The sequence below is a fragment of the Oryctolagus cuniculus genome, chromosome 7 (assembly GCF_964237555.1).
Source record: "Oryctolagus cuniculus chromosome 7, mOryCun1.1, whole genome shotgun sequence".
In the NCBI taxonomy this organism is placed as follows: domain Eukaryota; kingdom Metazoa; phylum Chordata; class Mammalia; order Lagomorpha; family Leporidae; genus Oryctolagus; species Oryctolagus cuniculus.
Genome location: NC_091438.1, coordinates 87,352,704 through 87,365,679, shown reverse-complemented (window position 1 = coordinate 87,365,679; position 12,976 = coordinate 87,352,704). Strand labels below are relative to the sequence as shown.

At 37.8% G+C, this 12,976-nt stretch overlaps 1 protein-coding gene across 6 annotated transcripts in view; it reads right to left on the bottom strand.

Moving 5' to 3' along the window:
- The window catches only part of TTLL7 (tubulin tyrosine ligase like 7), a 160,301-nt gene that overhangs the window by 58,008 nt on the left and 89,317 nt on the right, over window positions 1-12,976 (bottom strand). For all 6 annotated transcript variants that reach the window (XM_070076955.1, XM_051857531.2, XM_070076957.1 and 3 more), the window contains exons 11-14: window positions 9,009-9,156; window positions 8,851-8,924; window positions 7,442-7,577; window positions 2,749-2,835 (exon numbers count right to left, since the gene is read on the bottom strand). In XM_070076955.1, the coding sequence (XP_069933056.1) occupies window positions 2,749-2,835; window positions 7,442-7,577; window positions 8,851-8,924; window positions 9,009-9,156 (445 nt within the window). The remainder of the gene's footprint in view (window positions 1-2,748; window positions 2,836-7,441; window positions 7,578-8,850; window positions 8,925-9,008; window positions 9,157-12,976) is intronic.

The following is a 12,976-nucleotide window of genomic DNA, read 5'->3' as shown; positions in this document are numbered from 1 at the left end:
AGAGAGAAATAGCATTTCAGGAAGTGCCTGGAAAACACAGTATGCCAAAATATGATCTTTAAGTTACAGACTTTGCAAAGGATGAAAAATAACCAAAGCAAGAAAGTAGTTTAATACACTAAGGTATCAAGTTGTGTTTAAAAGTATGTTTTCCTTTTGATGGGATAATATTTACTGAGCACTAAGAATGATCAAAGAGATATGCATAAAAACATTTACCAGTAACATAATCATCAAACATTTTGACAGTCTTGGGGAATATGAATTCTAGAGGAAGGATGTTTCTTCAGAAGTTTAGCATACCCAGAAGAAACAGTGGCACAATCAGGCTTGCTAGTGGTGCCTTCCTTCATGTAGCAAACAGCTTTAAGGATTCTTAAGGAGCTTGACTACATAATGAGTTATTCGACCCTATAAAGAATCACAAGGGGAAACGGATAGCTGAACCTTGTGTCATATATGCATTTGGGACTTTTTGACCAATAAACTGTTCAAGCAATAATTAATTAGAAGTCACAGCATCATAAACTCTAAACAGTGCCTTAATTAAAGAATCAGATTTGTAAGCTGGCATGAGTTGTGACACAAACCATACTACTTTATCTTTATGTTCCATCTTATTATAAAATGTATATACAAAAAATGTCCAAGAATCTACCACCCAGCTTTTAAAAAAGAACACTGCTAATACTTTATGTGCTGTTTACTATTCATGTAGCTGATATTTTTTAGACTCCCAAATAACTGAAAAGTTAGTACAAACACTAGTTTTATTAAACCCTGATGATCTCCTGTTATTCTTCTACCAGTAAGACATAGGAAATCAATGTTTGGCATGTGATATCATCCCTCTAAAAAAGGGAGGGCTCCTTTGAAGTTTGGTTTACTTTAAATTCTTATAAATTTAAAGTCAAATGTTATAAAAATGCTTCTAATTCAGACTGGATTGTGTTGCTGTCAACCACTTTGAAATATTACTGGCTTTAACAATTACATTAATTTATCCAATTAATTTGATTTCAACTAATGCATTACTGCACCTCACTACTTGCCCAGAATGAGTGTGATCAAAGAAAATACAATGTGACTTCAGCCCTCCAAGAGGTTTTACATTTGTTTGGATGACAAGCCTTACATAAATGAAACAAAGGAAAATCTTAGACAGTGTAAGGCTGCCATTTGCTATTCTGCTATGCACAGTGCCCCACAGGTGGTCTCATGTCCAATTTTCCAAACTGAAATAATTAATATACAAAGCTTAGAAATCTCCCAGTGTTTCCCAAATGAAAGTCATGACTCATGAAGTTACTGACTTTTACAGATACTCTAACCATAGCTTTTCCAGAGATTATCAACTACATATGCCACAGTGCCTCAAAAACTACAGCACATATTTCAGGAGAGTATCTGACAAACAAGATTTCTACCAGACTCAGCCTGCCTTCTATCATCCTCTCAGACCCTTCTACCCCAGTCATCCTATACATTTCATTACAACATCTCATGTCTTTGCCTTGAATATATCCTTTATTCTGAATATCCTCCCATCCCTCTGAAATGTTTACAGTACTATTAACTTTTCAAAATGCAGGTCAAAGCTAAGCCTTTTTGAAGCCACCTCCCTCCTACCAATCCCATTCTTCTCTATGCTGTTATAGCACACTATACAACCTTTATTACAGTATTTGTCAAATTGCAACCTACTTTTTTGTTACATATCTCATCCACTAGCCACTAGGACCTTGCGGGCATTTAAAGAAATTTAACCACTGAATTTTGAGAGCTTATGCCAGATGCTGTACTAGGTGCTGGAGATGAAAAGATGAAAACCCACTTCCTACCTTTAAGGCATGTATGACCTCATTTGTATGATCAAACATACAAATAATGATCTGTTACAACCGCTCTGTAGAAGTGTTATTTATGGTACAGCAAAAGAAGGAAGGGAAGGAAAATATCTAAGGCTAATGGGGAATGAGAAAAAGCTTCACAAGGGCAGAAACAGCACACTGGGTTAGGAAGGGGCCTCTAAGCAACCAAGCAACATATCAGTAATATTTATTTATCAGGTAGTATTTCAGAGGCATGGAAAAGCAGGAAAGCATCACGTGCCTAATGTGGAAATAGAAGGTAAAAGGAACAGAATGAAAATGATTTTCCAATCTATCTCTTTCCTTCTCTACTCCCTACACTACTAGTAAGAACTTCAGCCTATACTAGAACATATGGATGTGACCAACACAGAGCAGATGCAGATAAAGCACACACCTGCTCATTTTTGCCTACATGACAGCCTTCTATTGGTTCCTAGTGACTGTGCCTATTTTAACTGATACATTATCAATGTTTCTAGGTCAGCAAAAAGTAGGGTTCTCAGTAAGAGACTCTGAAGTCATGATTTGCCTTATCCATAATGCCACATCTTTCTTTGCTAATTATCTATATAGATATCTGAGAAACACTTTATACTGAGTGAGAATAAGGGTACTACTTCTAGGTCTATCTTGGCCCTGATTCAAAGGGCTTTTGCTAGCATGAGGGGAAAAAAATGAAGGAAACTAACAAAATGAAACTTCTCATGAGTAAAAGATAATACCATCTTGTCAATTCTACCTTCACTGGACACACAGCACCCACGGTTTCTCGTAAGTGTCACAAGTCTTCCATATAAAGAGAAACATCAAGGAAAAAAATCAACTGTATTTAGTACCCTCTACTTGGATACTAAGGAAGGGAGAGTCAGTATACCTTTGGTCCTCGAGGCTTGGTAGTTTTTCCCATCAACTTTTCATCATCAATTTCACATTGTTCCAGAAGATCCAAAATGTCTTCCTCCTTCAAAAAATATTTTAATTAAAATAGTGATCACTAATGTTCTCTAGAATTTTTTCCAAGTTCATTATTTATTCCACAAATTAATGTATATGAATTCCTGAAACACAGATCAAAGATGGAGAAATAAAGGGTCATGGAAAACTCTCTTGAAGAAATATCCACTAAAATCTGGTAATACAAAAAATAATATACTTGGAATCTACTGTGTATTAATAATCGTGAACAAATGTATGCTTATGATCCACTGTACCTTTAAAATTATACTGTACTATTAAAATTGCAGTGTACAATACATCAATAAGTTAACCCATGGAATACTTTAAAATTTCTGGAAGTCCATTCTAATTTTCCATACTACAAATTTATCAATAATTTCTATACCAGTTAGCACAAAATAATATTAATACTCCAGACGCAAAACTAATCAGTGGCCTAAGAGTTTCTATTAGAAAGAATCAAAGGTTAGTGTTTAGTTAATGGGCACTATTTAACTTTTGAACAAGAATATTTTTAGAACACTATGAAAGCTGTTCAAGTCATTGCACAAATTCACAGGTGCCCTAATACCTTCTCTCGCACTCCTCTAGAGTCATTCTGAAGTAAAGGAAAAGTTACAAAAACATACATCCCACGGAAACTTAACAAACCAGAGCAATGGGAGCACAACAGTTAGGCATAAAGAGTTGTAATCAACTACTTCATTGACTTATTTTTTCAATCTATCAAATATAAATCTTTATTTATATAGTTATGATTTATGCTTCAATGTTACTGTACAAAAGGGCTTGGGAAGGGTCTTTGGCCTAGCAGTTAAGATCCCAATGGGAGTTAGAAACGTGCCAGGGGATTCCAATTCAGTCCCATCAAGGTGGCATGTACCAATGCCATCTCACTAGTCCAAATGATCAATTGCAATTCACAATTGATCACACTGATAGGTCTAAGAGTCAAAGGGATCACACAAACAAGACTAGTGCCTGCTAATACTAACTGACAGAATCAAAAAGGGAGAGAATGATCCATCATGGGAAGTGGGATACACAGCAGACTCATAGAATGGCAGATGTCCTAAATAACACTCTGGCCTCAGAATCAGCCCTTAAGGCATTCAGATCTGGCTGAAGAGCCCATGAGAGTATTTTAGGCATGGAAAGCCAAGACACTCTGGAAAAAAAAAAAAAAAAAGGAAGACCTAAATGAAAGATCTCTGTGAGTGAGATCCCAGTGGAAAGAACAGGTCATCAAAGAAGGAGGTACTTTTCTCTGAAGGGAGGAGAGAACTTCCACTTTGACTATGACCCTGTCGGAATAAGAGCGAAGTCGGCAAACTCAAAAGGCTTCCATAGCCTTGGCAACTCATGAAAAGAGCCTAAGGAGATTACTGACTCCATAAACAAGAGTGTCAAATTGTTAAGTCAACAACAGGAGTCACTGTGTACTTACTTCTCATGTGGGATCTGTCCTTAATATGTTGTCCAATGTGAAGTAATGCTATAACTAGAACTGAAACAATATTTTATACTTTGTGTTTCTGTGTGGGTGCAAACTGATGAAATCTTAACTTAATATATACTGAATCAATCTTCTGTATATCAAGATAATTGAAAATGAATCTTGATGTGAATGGAATGGGAGAGGGAGCGGGAGATGGGAGGGGTGTGAGTGGGAGGGAAATTATGGGGGGGGCCAATGTAATCCATAAACTGTACTTTGGAAATTTATATTTACTAAATAAAAAAAAAAAGATCCCAATTGGAACACTTGCATCAAATATCAGACTGCCCTGATTCAAGTCCCAGTTCCAGCTTCCTGTTAATGTGCACCCTGGGAGGCAGCAAATGATAACTTAAGTAGTTGGGCTGCTGTCACTCATGTGGGTAGTGACCCTGATTAAGTTTCTGGCTCCCAGCTTCACTCTGGCCCAGCCCCAGACTTTGAGGACATTTGTGGAGAAAACAGTAGATGATCTCTCTCTCTCTCTCTCTCTCTCTCTCTCTCTCTCACACACACACACACACCCCTTAATAACAACCAACAACAATAAAAAGGTTTTTTTAAGAAACTAGAAATTTAACTATGCAGTAGTAGTTTTAAAATAAGTTGTTCTATGTCCTAATCTAAGGAATGTTAGCTATTCAAATACCAAGACTCTTGATATAAAGTTTTGATTAAGCAATTATCCCTCAATGAATTCCACATATAGCAGTATGAGATAGTTAAAAAGAAACTCAAGGATGTCTGCTTCTGTTTAGGAGAAAGAGAATAATAGACAATATGTTCATCCTAGTAACTAAAAAATTCAGATGAACTAAACAATCCTATTTTTGCAAAACTTGAGAAATCTGTAGATAAAAAGCAACATAAATGAATTAAATTCTCGAGAGGGACAAGTTCTTCCTAGGTGAGCAGATACAAGTGGCCATTTTGTACTTTCAGGTTATCTATCAAGTCAGAACATAGGTGGGCAGAGATCAAGTCTGTGATAGGCGGAGACATTCTACTGGAATAAAGAGGATCCTTGAAATGCTAGCTTTTGGAACCCCAAGTTACTATTTTAAGAGATCTGGCATAGAGAGAAAGAGGCATCCACCCATCTTTCAGAAGATCCAGCTATCTTATCTGACATGGCAGCATGTGACTGAAGCCTCCTTGCAGTTCTAATTCCAGCTGAGTGTGAGAAATTCTGCTTTCAGATAAATGCAGCTACATGACTGATCCCAGGCAAGACTACAAAAGAACCACTCAGCTGTGCTCAGCCAAGCAAATAAATGAAGTGGTTTGTTATGCTTCAGTAGATAACTGAAAGATCTTTCATTAAGGTAAACAGATTACAGAGTTTGTGTATATATGTGTATTTTTTAACTACTCTTCTCATATGCCATGTCTATGTAGTATCAAGAAAAAATCCCATATATTGTTAGTTACAATTCAAATAAGGAGCATTGCAAACCACTAGGTTAATTCAATCGTCTTCTTTATCCAGTTACTTATACATGTTCATATAATAAAATATGCTATTAAAATATATTGAGTTTCCAAGGCTATGGAAGCCTTTTGAGTTCACCGACTCTTATCTTGTTTAGACAAGGTCATATTCAAAGTGGAGGTTCTCTCCTCCCTTCAGAGAAAGGTACCTCCTTCTTTGAAGACCTGTTCTTTCCATTGGGATCTCACTCACAGAGATCTTTCATTTAGGGGTTTTTGGTTTTTTTTTTTTTTTTTTTTTTTTTTTTTTTTTTTTTTTCCCCAGAGTGTCTTGGCTTTCCATGCCTGAAATACTCTCATGGGTTTTTCAGCCAGATCCTAATGCCTTTAGGGCTGATTCTGAGGCCAGAGTGCTGTTTAGGACATCCACCATTCTATGAGTCTGCTGAGTATCTCGCTTCCCATGTTGGATCACTCTCCCCTTTATTTATTCTATCAGTTAGTATTAGCAGGTACTAGACTTGTTTATGTGCTTCCTTTGACTCTTAGTCCTTTCATTATGATCAATTGTGAACTGAAAATGATCACTTGGACTGGTGAGATGGCATTGGTACATGCCACCTTGATGGGATTAAATTGGAGTCCCCTGGTATGTTTCTAACTCTACCATTTGGGGCAAGTCAGCTTGAGCATGTCCCAAATTGTACATCTCTTCCCTCTCTTATTCCCACTCTTATGTTTAACAGGGATCACATTTCAGTTAAATTTCAACACTTAAGAATAACTGTGTATTAATTACAGAATTAAACCAGTCATATTAAGTAGAACAGACAAAAAAACTACTAAGAGGGATAATGTATGGTGCATAGGGAAATTACTGATGCCATAAACAGGAGTGTCAATTTGTAAAGTCAACAACAGGAGTCACTGTGCACTTACTTCCCATGTAGGATCTCTGTCCTTAATGTGCTGTACATTGAGACTTAATGCTATAATGAGTACTCAAACAGTATATTTCGCTTTGTGTTTCTATGGGGGTGCAAACTGTTGAAATCTTTACTTAATGTATACTAAACTGATCTTCTGTTAAAAAAAAAAATAGAAGAAGAAGAAATTATCAATTCCCAACTTGACTCTCACTGGGATTAAACATGACAATAGGTCTGATCTGAGTTCATCATCATTTAAAAAATCATCTATTATTTTTCACTTTATGTTTGTGTGGGAGCAAACTGTTGAAATCTTTACTTAATGTATGCTAAACTGATCTTCTGTATATAAAGAGAATCGAAAATGAATCCTCATGTGAATGGAAGGGGAGAGGGAGTGGAAAAGGGGAGGGATGCGGGTGGGAGAGACGATATGGGGGGGAAGCCATTGTAATCCATAAGCCGTACTTTGGAAATTTATATTCATTAAATAAAAGTTAAAAAAATCAAAAAAAAAATATTGATATTACAACATAACAATAAAATCCTCTAATTTATAATTTTCCTGTTAGACATATTATTTACAAAATGGCTTAGTTCATTATGAAATATTACTAACCATTAAGATGAAAAGGAGTAAAATACACCTTAATAATAAAATATTTTTTATATCTAAGACAAAGATAGGTTGTTTTTGAAGTCATATTGCTTGGCTTATTTGTTGTCCTCTATATAAGCACTAATTCTCTTACCTTCATCCTTTTCAAAGGATTATTTAGTTCTCTCTGGAAGGAAGCTGCTCTTCCTGAAAGAAAGGTCTGGAAGGCAGCAGCCAACAAGTTTTCATACTTTTCAAGCAGTATTTTATCATCAGGAGGATAAATCCGTCTACAATAAAATCATATAAACCAATTTGGTTTTCAATCTCTATCAAAGCTCAATAGTAAAGGTCAACAGCATAGACAATCCCTGACCCCTACTCCATTTCAGTCCTATTACCAGTGGCTAGAAATAAGGATGAAGACAATTATGAGAAATTCATAAATCTTTACCTGTTACCTACACAAATTAAAATGCATCCAGATAATTTTCATTACACAATGCAGCTCCAGAAAGTTTAGCGTAAGGCTTTGTTTGGGAAGAAGTAGTTAGAGGGAATGGCACTTGGGATAATGGTAGAAATACAGAACTTAGTAGGAAAGGATAGTTCTAGCGATGAGGGATAATGCAAAAGTTCTTGGCTCAGTGCAGTTACTATAGTATACAAGAACATACACATTACTCCCAAGGAGCTCTAATGAGGGGGTGGAATTTACCACTGGGTAGAAGTAAGGTAGGAGGAATGTTTTCTCATCACCACTGGTGAGGTATTGAAGCCAGAAAACAGCATTCTCATCAGGAGTCAAAGAAATTCTGAGCCTCTATTCCAGGGGTGAGGAATCTTTTCTCTGCCAAGAGCCATTTGGATAATTATAACATCATCTGTGGGCCATATAAAATTATCAACTTAAAAATTAGCCTCATATGTGGATTCATTGAATTTGAGACCTGCCTGCAGTTGTCTTGGCACAGTCAGACTAATGATGTCACAGGCCTTGGACAGCTGGCCGGCCCAGTGTTCCCTATCCCTATGATGCAATGGCAGAGCTGGGAAGGGAGGCCATCTTTCAAAGAACACAAGGAGCCCAGGGGTCCCCTTTTGATCCTATCAAAGAGTGATACTGTGAGGGGCTCCAGTTCAACACAGTTCACACTCCCCTGTATCATCTCATACCCAGATCCTTCCAACATTTTCACTATTTGCCTGGTTCCTGAAGCATCTGAGTTTAAAACAAAGTATGACAACCATTATGAAGTGACAGAAAGAATACTAAGAGACCTGAACCCGGACTTTCTTAAAATCCCACACTCTAAGCAAACACCATCACAGGAAAATAGCCGTGTAAAAAGATCTACAAACACATCAGAGTCAGCCAGAAGGAGCTGTCTCATGGCTGGACTAGACTTGGTGACCACCTTTTCTTTCTTGAAAGATATTATGCAAAAAAGCACATCCTCAGAATGAAAGAACACTGCTTAAACTAAGCCCAAGAGTTTAAAAACATACAGAACGACTGCTTTGACACTGCGCTTCTTCCATCCATCCATACGTCATAGTTACCTATAATTCCCCATATGGCGATTTTCATGTTCTTCTCTTGAGACCTGCTTTCGTACTTGCGCAAGTCTTTCTTTCTAGAAATGAGGAAATTTACAAGTGAAATCTGAAAAATACATCATACAATTCAAATTGTGTTTACTTTTTGAACATTAGCATACCAATTCCTCCTTCCGCCTCTCCAACTGGTGTCTCTGCTGTTCCCAGTCTGAGGAACCTGGTAAGAGCCTTTTTATGGAATTTTGACCATAAAGCCTCCTTTGAGCCTCAGCTTTTTGTTTAGCCAAGTTTCTCCTTTTATCACTGGTCCTAAAATAAACAACACAAGACCATATTCCAGAATTCAAACCAGATGCAGTGCAGACAGGAATCCATGCTTATTATTAGATTTATAGATTCCCATACAATATGTTTGTCAAACCATCCATCAAATATGGGTCTCTGTATGTTAAATACAATGCATGAAGATAACAATATGAAATGGAAATGGTATATGATCTGAAGAATTAGAGACCCTGAGTTTAATAATCCATCCTAGCAACTTTACTAGCCAAATAATTGTAGAGGAGTCAGTTCACTGCTGTGTCTGTTTCCTTATCTAGCAGATGTTAGCAGTAATGTTTTTCTCCTAAAGTTATAAAGATTAATTTGTGGGCTAGCATTATGGTGCAATAGTTTAAGCTGTCGCCTGCAACACCAGCTCCCATATCGGAGCACTGGTTTGAGTCCTGGCTGCTCTGCTTCTGATCCAGTCTCCTGACAGTGTGCCTGGGAAAGCAGCGGAAGGCCCAAATACTTGGACCCCTGCCCCTATGTGGGAGACCCAGATGGAGTTCCAGGCTCCTGGCTTCAGCCTGGCCCAGCCCCGATCATCACAGCCATCTGGGGAGTGAACCAATGGAAGGAAGATCTTTTTCTTTCTGTCACTGCCTCTGTCACTCTGCCTTTCAAATACATTTTTTTAAAAAAACCTTTAAAAACCAAAGATTAATTTGTGGCAACATCAATAGATACTAAATATATTCTGGTTCTACTCTCCCCCTTCAACCAGTTTCATTTATATTTAAATATTTATTGATAGTGACCACTCATTAGTACATCTTAACTGGAATCTCAGCCTATCAACATCTATGTGAAAACATCTACACAGCCCTTCTCATTTTTCTTAACAATCCTGAAAATTTGGTTATAACACCCTGATTTATATAGGAAAAGTCCTGTTGTGGGATTGTTTTCCTGTGAGCCCCTTTTGTCTCTCTTACCCCCCTACATAGGTGATGCGATAAGGAAGCCTAAAGTCTCTCCTCCCTCCAACTGCTACTCTTATGAAAAGATCACCAATTACAACCTCAGCCATAGTGAGCAGAAAAAGAGTTCTTATCATTGAGGTTACAATTCCATACCTTTCAATGACATTACTTTGGTATAGCCTAGATAAGGATAAAACCAAAGAAAAGGGGACACAACGGCCATGTGGCCAGCTTCTAGTGTAGTGATGTAAAATAAGCATTGTGTTTACAAATGGCCCCATTCAATTAAATGGGAGATTGCACTGAGAGTACATGAGACAGCCTGAGACAGTATTCCTTTGCCTCCAGTGTATACCTACCACCGTCATAACTTGAACTTGCAACAGTGTTATGAAACTATTCTATTCTCTTTCAAGACACCACTGAGATCTGAGTGGCAGGAGTTTAACTGGTGGTCAGGGCTAATGAAATAATTTGAGGAAAAACATAAAGACATCCAGAAAATTGCAAGTCATTCAGTATGCCTGGTGCCATGAGGGAATAGAAGGATCCCAGCTAATCATGAAGGGCTTGAATAACAGGCTATCCCTCAAATTTAACTTTATGTAATAGAGAAGGACATGAATTTTAAAAAGTGCATAATTATATTTCCGTATGTTAAAGATTATGCCCTTGACAATATGTACAGTAGCTTAGAGGTAGATGCTCAAATGAGATGCTATTTCTTTAGCAAATATGAAGGATGAGGACAGGGACCAGGGAAGCAGTAATGGGGTTAGAGAAAGAGTATGAGTTTAGAATGGTGTTTTTGAGGATGAACGGATATTCTTTGAAGCCTAATTAGATGTAAGAAATAAGAAAAGTGATGAATTTGTGATGACAGCAAGATTGCCAATTTTGGTGACTGGGTGACAGAGAATATAATTTTACCAATGATGAATACAAATTTGGCTTTGAGCTTCCTCAGTTAAGGAAAAAGGAAATGCTAGGATTTAAGTAGCTCTCCGTTTTTTTTTTTTTTTAAGATTTATTTTGTTTATTTGAAAGACAGAGTTACAGAGAGAGGTAGAGACAGAAAGAGAGGTCTTCCATCCGCTGGTTTACTCCCCAGATGGCCGCAAAGGCCAGAGCTGCGCCAATCCGAAGCCAGGAGCCAGGAGATTCCTCCAAGTCTCCCACGCAGCTGCAGGGGCCCAAGGACTTGGGCCATCCTCCACTGATATCCCAGGCCACAGCAGAGAGCTGGATAAGAAGAGGAGCAGCCAGGACCAGAACCAGCGCCCATATGGGATGCCGGCGCTTCAGGCCAGGGCATTAACCCACCGGCCGGCCCCACCTATATGCTAAAACTAGTTTTTCTTAGGGTAAAATTGGAAAGGCTAGGGTCAATGGGAAATTATGTTGACTGATTTCTTGAGGCATCAAAAAGAGAATGATAAATTAGCCTCATTACAAGGAGTTCAAGAATAATTTTTGAGATTGTGAAAGAAATTAAAAGAGCAACAGAGGCTGCCAGAAAAAACCCAATCGCCCTTGAGCCTTCATATCCACTTATTCTACCCACAGCTCTTCCCTATCTTTTCTTCTTTGAATTACCTCCAGCTCTGGATCTCAAGTTTTCTCCTCCCCCTCTACCTGGAACTTTAACTATAATTAATGAAAAGAAAGAAAACACAGAGAAAGGAATGAATGTTGTAACCACTCATTTTACAACCAAACTCACTACAGTGGTGACCAATGTACTATGTACGCTCCCTTGACAAAAACAGAATCAAAAGCCTTAGTATCAGCCAATCCAAGACCCATTAGAATTTGCAAAAGAATTTCAAATTAATCCCAGTACCTAGGACTCTGGGTAATCTGATTTATACCAATTAGTTCAATTACTGGAATCAGGGAGTAAACCTGAAGAATTGTTTAGATGAGCAGAGTGGAAGAAACTACTCAATGACTTTGATAAAACAGATGCTGATGCCTGGAACACTCATAAGGAGATTAGGATGTATTGAGTATACGGCTGCCCAAAGTTTGAGTCACAGATTGGGCTAAGATGCACAGCATAAGGTTAAGACCTGATGAACCTCTCCCTGATCTTCATATTTGTTTTGAAAGGACTTGTGAACAACACTCCAGGATTCCCCCTGAAATTTTTAAAAATCACAAAAATGACAACCTTCTATATTCTGGCTTCACAGAAGTGTTTGCTAAAGAAACTAATCTCCAAATTAAAAAAAATAATGTAACCTAGGTATGTCTTCCCACTGACGGTCTAGTGACTCTAGCTGACCAACTGTCCTAGACTACAACTGAAAAGGGGAAAAACAACCTCCAAAATCATGAGCTTGCAACTAAAACATCTAAGTTCCCAGTGAGCTTCCAAGAGATGAAGACATCAAAGACCACAGACTAAGCCCTGGGCACTTGGTGTATTGAAAATCAACTCAGTGAAGAACTCCTTACAGCCTCAATGCAAATGACCCTATCAAGTATTCCTGACCGCCTCCTGCACCACCAAACTGAAGGGAGTCAACTCTTGAATACATGGTTTAAATCTCAAGCATGTACCTGAATCAACACATAAAACCAAAGCAGACTTCTGAAGCCATCGATAAAACTTGTCTGCATTTATGGAAAATGACCCAAACAGATGAACTCTGATGACTCCAAAATTTGCTTTGCTTTTGACCTATATTCTTATATTTTTATATCCACTGATCCTGTTCATCTATTAAAGATCATGATTGGGATCTTTGGCATTATCCTTGGAATAAGTTCTTACTTGGTTGTGATAATGATTAGAGTTGTATTTAAATTTTACCATATAAGCATTAGTAGACTCCCTTTAATTAATCCTCTCTAAGACACCACCCTTTCTTCTC